Source organism: Anabrus simplex, chromosome 12, assembly GCF_040414725.1.
Source record: "Anabrus simplex isolate iqAnaSimp1 chromosome 12, ASM4041472v1, whole genome shotgun sequence".
In the NCBI taxonomy this organism is placed as follows: Eukaryota; Metazoa; Arthropoda; class Insecta; order Orthoptera; family Tettigoniidae; genus Anabrus; species Anabrus simplex.
The window spans coordinates 92,400,774-92,407,016 of NC_090276.1; the positions used below are offsets into that span (position 1 = coordinate 92,400,774).

The window sequence follows — 6,243 nt, forward strand, 5'->3', positions numbered from 1 at the left end:
AAGAGCAACTAAAAGCACTGTTTGAAAACAGTCACTGAAACAGACATTCTTACTACTGTTAAGGATCTGGCTAACAATAACCAAACTGGTGTAATCTCTGTTTCTCAAGAACTGACTGAAATTTTTCATGTTCTTTTCACTTACTGACCCACAAACAGCATTAATCTTATCTTTCACATCACACATACCAGTTGATTCCATGAGCGATAGTACTCATGTTTCAAACTTTTCGATGTTTTGAGGAATCCAGTCTAAGTTAGATGTTATATATGCAACATCGCGTGCAGTTTTAGGATTCTACCTTCTCTTACCCTCTATAACAGTCCATTATTCTCCTAGGTAACCTATTCTCCTCCATACCTCACATGACCCCACCACAGAAGCTGGTTTATGCGTACAGCTTCATCCATCGAGTTCATTCCTAAATTAGCCTTTATCTCCTCATTCAGAGTACCCTCCTGCCATTGTTCCCACATGTTTGTACCAACAATCATTCTTGCTACTTTCATGTCTGTTACTTCTAACTTATGAATAAGATATCCTGAGTCCACCCAGCTTTCACTGCCGTAAAGCAAAGTTGGTCTGAAAACAGACCGATGTAAAGATAGTTTCGTCTGGGAGCTGACTTCCTTCTTACATAATACTGTTGATCGCAACTGCGAGCTCACTGCATTAGCTTTAAGACATCTTGATTCAATCTCACTTACTCTATTACCATCCTGGGTGAACACACAACCTAAATACTTAAAATTATCGACCTGTTCTAGCTTTGTATCACCAATCTGACATTCAGTTCTGTTGTATTTCTTACCTACTGACATCAGTTAAGTCTTCGAAAGGCTAATTTTCATACCATACTCATTGCACCTATTTTCAAGTTCCAAGATATTAGACTGCAGGTTTTCGACACAATCTGCCATCAAGACCAAGTTGTCAGCATAGACCAGACTGCTTACTAGATTTCCACCTAACTGAATCCCTCCCTGCCATTTTATACCTTTCAGCAGATGATCCATGTAAACTAGGAACAGCAAAGGTGAAAGATTACAGCCTTGTCTAACCCTTGTAAGTACCCTGAACCAAGAGCTCATTCTACCATCAATTCTCACTAAAGCCCAATTATTAACATAAATGCTTTTGATTTTAATAATCTCCCTTTTAATTCCATAGTCTCCCAGTATGGTAAACATCTTTTCCCTCGGTACCCTGTCATACGCTTTCTATAGATCTACAAAACATGAACACAACTGACTATTCCTCTCGTAGCATTTTTCAATTACCTGGCGCATACTGAAAATCTGATCCTGACAGCCTCTCTGTGGTCTGGAACCACACTGGTTCAATCCAACTTCCTCTCAACGACTGATCGCACCCTCCCTTCCAAGATGCCAGTGAATACTTTGCCTGGTATACTAATCAGATACCTCAATAGTTGTTCCAATCCTTCCTGTTCCCTTGCTTATAGATAGGTGCAATTACTGCTTTTGTCCAATCTGAAGGTACCTTACCAATACTCCATGCTAATCTTACTACTCTATAAAGCCATTTCATCCCTGCCTTCCCACTATATTTCACCATTTAAGGTTTAATTTAATCTATTCCTGCTGCTTTATGGCAATCTTAGTTTATTTACCATCCTTTCCACTTCCTCAAGCATAATTTCACAAACATAATTTTCATCCTCCCCATGAGCTTGGTTGTTCGCAACACCACCAGGATGATTACCTTCTACATTGAGATGTTCAATATATTCCTTCCACCTCTCCAGTGATTGCCTGGGATCTGTTATGAGTTCACCTAAATTACTCAAAACACTGTTCATTACCTTTTTCCCTCCCTAAGATTCTTTATTACTGTTCAGAAAGTTTTCCCTGCTGCTTGACCTTGCCTTCCCAGCTTATTACCAAAATCTTTCCAAGACTTCTTTTTGGATTCAACAATTTGTTTCGCTCTTCATCTACGTACAAATCCCTGTCTGCCTCGGCCCTTGTTTGGAGCCATTTCTGATAAGCCTTTTTACGTTTACAAGCTCCTCTCACTTCATCTTTCGACCAAGATCTTCTTTTCCCATCTTTACACGCAGTTGTTCTTAGGCATTCCCTTGCTGTTTCTACTACAGCATCCCTGTATGCCACCCATTCATTTTCTATATCCTGAACCTGCTTACTGTCTACTGTTCGAAACTTCTCACTAATCATATCCATGTACTTCTAATATCCTCGTCCTGGAGATTTTCTACCCTTATTCATTTGCAGACAGATTTCACTTTCTCTAACCTAGGCGTAGAGATATTTAGTTCACTACAGATCAGATAGTGGTCTGTATCATCGAAAAATCCCCGGAAAACTCGTACATTCGTAACAGATTTCCTGAATTCGAAGTCGGTTAAGATAGTCTATTATGGATATGGTTCCCCTAGCCTCCCATATGTAGCGGTGAATAGCCTTATGCTTGAAGAATGTGTTCGTTGCTTGAAGAATGTGTTCGTAACTACTAAATCCATACTAGCACAGAAGTCCAGCAAACGCTTCCCATTTCCATTAGCTTCCATATCTTCCCCACATTTACCAATCACCCTTTGGTATCCTTCAGTTCTATTCCCAACTCTCGCATTGAAATTGCCCATTGGCACTATTCTATCCTTGCTGTTGACCTTGACCACGATGTCGTTCAATGCTTCATAAAACTTGTCAACTTATCCTCATCTGCACCCTCACATGGTGAATACACGGACACAATTCTTGTCCTAATTCCTCCCACTGACAAATCTACGCACATCATTCGCTCATTTACGTGCCTAACAGAAACTATGTTGCGTGCAATGGTATTCCTGATAAAGAGCCCTACCCCAGACTCTGCCCTTCCCTTTCTAACACCCATCAAGTACACTTTATAATCTCCTATCTCTTACGCGTTATCTCCCCTTACCTGATTATCACTTGCTCCTAGCACATCCAGATGAATCCTATTTGCTGACTCAGCCAGTTCTACTTTTTTTCCATAAGCCCCATTAATATTAATAGCTCCCCACCGAATTCCATTTCATTCGCCAAGTTGTTTCGAAGGAGTCCCTCGCGTGTCAAAGGAGAGTGGGACTCCGTTACTCCCATAGGTCCGTGGCTTGCTTAAAATGTTCTGAGCTCAGTTTATTCATGAAGCAGGATGCTACCCTACTTGCACATAGTCCAAGTGAGGGTCTCTCCTCTAACAGGTTATGGTTATGAATTGTATAGTCCTAGCCGCCTGAGCACAAGGAGGGCCATGACTCGGAGTATGTCAGATGCCCACTCCCATTCCATAGCAACTGGTATCCCGACTCTCAGGACCACTTACTAGGCCACTCAGCTGTCGCCCAAGGTTCACGAACTAGGATGTGGCTACAGTAACCCACACCATGAACCATTCTACAACAATTTTTTGTGTATCCCTTGCTGATACAGCTGACTTGCAAGGAAAAGTCAGCAAGACTTGAACGTGTTCATTGTAGAAATTAACTGCCTTTGTGCAAGTGCCTCACCATGTTGATATGGGGTGTGAAGTAAGCCTCTTCTTGGTGATTAATATGATCAGGTGATTAATGTGATCAATATGGACCAACACCACTTTTCCATCAGTAGTTACCCCGTAATGAGTTTCACTAGGGTCTGGAGCCATCCCAGTTGAAATACTTAACTATCAACTGTACAGCTGAGATAGTACCTACAGAAGTACTGTCTGCGTAAAAACATATCCACAGTTCCTGAGGGCAAAGGCGGCAAACCACTCTACTCCACAAAGTGCCGAGGCTACAGATACTGAGAGTTTACCTTCAGGCCTTCATGGCCTGTATGGGGATGACTTTGTTTTGCTATTCATTACTATACGTTATAAACTTATAGATCATTTTTTAACATGTTTTAAGTCTAAATATTTTGGCTCAATTGAGCCATCATCAGAACTGGAAAGACATAATAATGAATGTAACTTATGTTATAAAGTATCTTATAATGGTATGATTTTGATAAAGCTATTAAAAACTATTTTAAATAGTGTCTGCTTGGTATTATTAATTTATCGTATGACATTATATATATACACAGAAACAGGAAATCAAGTACATTATATTTTAATGTTGAAAGTTATCCATTCTAGAGCCTGCTTGGTTCTCCTTGTCTAAACACTTTTTTAATAGAAAATTATTTATTCAAACATACTTCAGGTACATAGTAATTCCCTTCATCAGTGAAGTCCAGTCAAAGAATAAAAACAGTATAACGCTTTTGTTTAGCCTGCAATTTAAAGAAGTATTGTATCATAATCCAGCATATCAACGAAGAAACAAACATTAGTGATATATTAGGAAAATTACAATCATATACAATTTTATTATTTAGATGATATTGAATGAGAATATGTAAATAAATGTAACCCTTTGGGCTCCATTATCATATTTTGCCTCTTCAACTGTTTTTGTGAAAGACTCATTCTTTAATTTCTTATTTACCTATGCATTGTTTGTGCATTTTATTCGGCTGATGACCCAGATTGGGGTTGAAACTGGTACCGCTTCCGCTTATAATTAGATAGAAATGTAACACTACATTTCTTATTTGTATTGAATAGGTTGAACTATGTTATTTGTTATTTCAATTTAATTGTTATACATTTCAATACGGAACATCATGAAATTTTTATCTTTAAACTATCTCCGCAGAATAAGCAACTCGGTTAAAACAAATTAAAAGTAAATGCCAGCACAGAAAAGAGAAATGTTATGGTTAAATACTACGTAAAACTAAACGCCATTTTTGCTCCAGCATACAAAATGTATAACCTTAAAGTTGTCGGACCAGCTCCGACATAGAACTAAAACGGAAAATTGTCGGACTGAATGACGTTATACCCGAAACGGTTAAGAAGGAAAAGATAGTTTGATCTGTCAATCTGCTAAGCTTTCCAGAGTTTATTAGGAAGTGCAAAATGAAAAGAAAAGCTGGGAAATACCATGTTATACCTGAGTGGTTGACTCGTGTCCTTAAAACAGGAGTATGTATACCAATAATGTACAGACACCTGCAATAAATTTGAAATCAAGAAACTAAGTAATATTTTATAATTTTGTATAGTCCAATGCTTTTAATGACTCATTTGGCATACTCTGGTTTTATGTAAAAATGTTCAATTACGTTAGAATGTGTAGTATTGTACACAATATGTAGCATTAAAATTAAATATGCTCCTTACTAGCCTTATTTGTAAACTTTTTAAGGTTTCAGGCAGATACATAGAGAAAAAATGCAGTTCCCTAGAAATCCAGACCGTGATATTTTTTATATTAATTTTAAAGAGCCATTGTGTTAGGGTTTAACTCAGTACGGTTTATAACGAGGCTATTTTATTGTAATTACTGATGTTTGTTGCAGGCTGCTAACTATCTGGATATCAAAGGATTGTTGGATGTGACTTGCAAGACTGTTGCAAACATGATCAAGGGCAAGACCCCTGAGGAGATTCGCAAGACCTTCAACATCAAGAATGACTTCACTGCCAGTGAAGAAGAGCAGGTGCGCAAGGAGAATGAGTGGTGTGAGGAGAAGTGAATCTATTTTTTAGTTCTTACTTCTGGAATTCTATTCTTAACTTTTCCTCCAAAAAACTACTATAAATCCTCTGTGAATATCTCATTACTGGACTTTCTCAGAAGATCATGGCAGTATTCGATGTTTGAGTTAAATATTAACAAGTTTTAAACACTTTAGACTGTACTTCTTTTAAAAAGGCTGTTGATAACTGACAAACTTGTATTAACTGTAAATAAAAACTACTTAGATGTATGTTCGTTGGTTGTCGCACACAATTTACTGTATGGGGGACTTGGAACATCGAATTGGAATCTTTCCTGGTGCTTTGCCCTGTGGAGAATTATTGCCGATGAATACCCAGCATTAGTGGTGAGAAGTTTGGAAAATTAAGAGAACCACTGACTTAAAAAATATTTGTGAAACTGGCACCCATCAGGGCAGTGAGAATGATTCAGGCTCCTTCTGAAATTCTGTATATAAAAAAGTACATGTATGTTGTAATTTGTTAATATAAAAAATGTTGAGTGTAATGATAGCTTGAAATAAATTGGAATTAATCATGGCAGCAGTGTTGCCAGATTAGGGAATTTTACCTTTGCGTGGATACTTTTGTCCATGAATTTTGTATAGGGAATTTTCAAAATATAGGTACTTTCCTTACTGAAATATTTTTATTAATGGG

General features: G+C 37.9%; 1 protein-coding gene across 1 annotated transcript in view; it reads left to right on the plus strand.

Annotated features, from left to right (window-relative positions):
* SkpA (SKP1-related A) overlaps positions 1-5,813 on the plus strand; it is an 80,055-nt gene extending 74,242 nt beyond the window's left edge. The window contains exon 4 of the mRNA XM_067156607.2: positions 5,403-5,813. Coding sequence (XP_067012708.1) covers positions 5,403-5,579 — 177 coding nt within the window. The 3' untranslated portion in view covers positions 5,580-5,813. The remainder of the gene's footprint in view (positions 1-5,402) is intronic.
* The last annotated feature ends 430 nt before the right edge of the window (positions 5,814-6,243 follow it).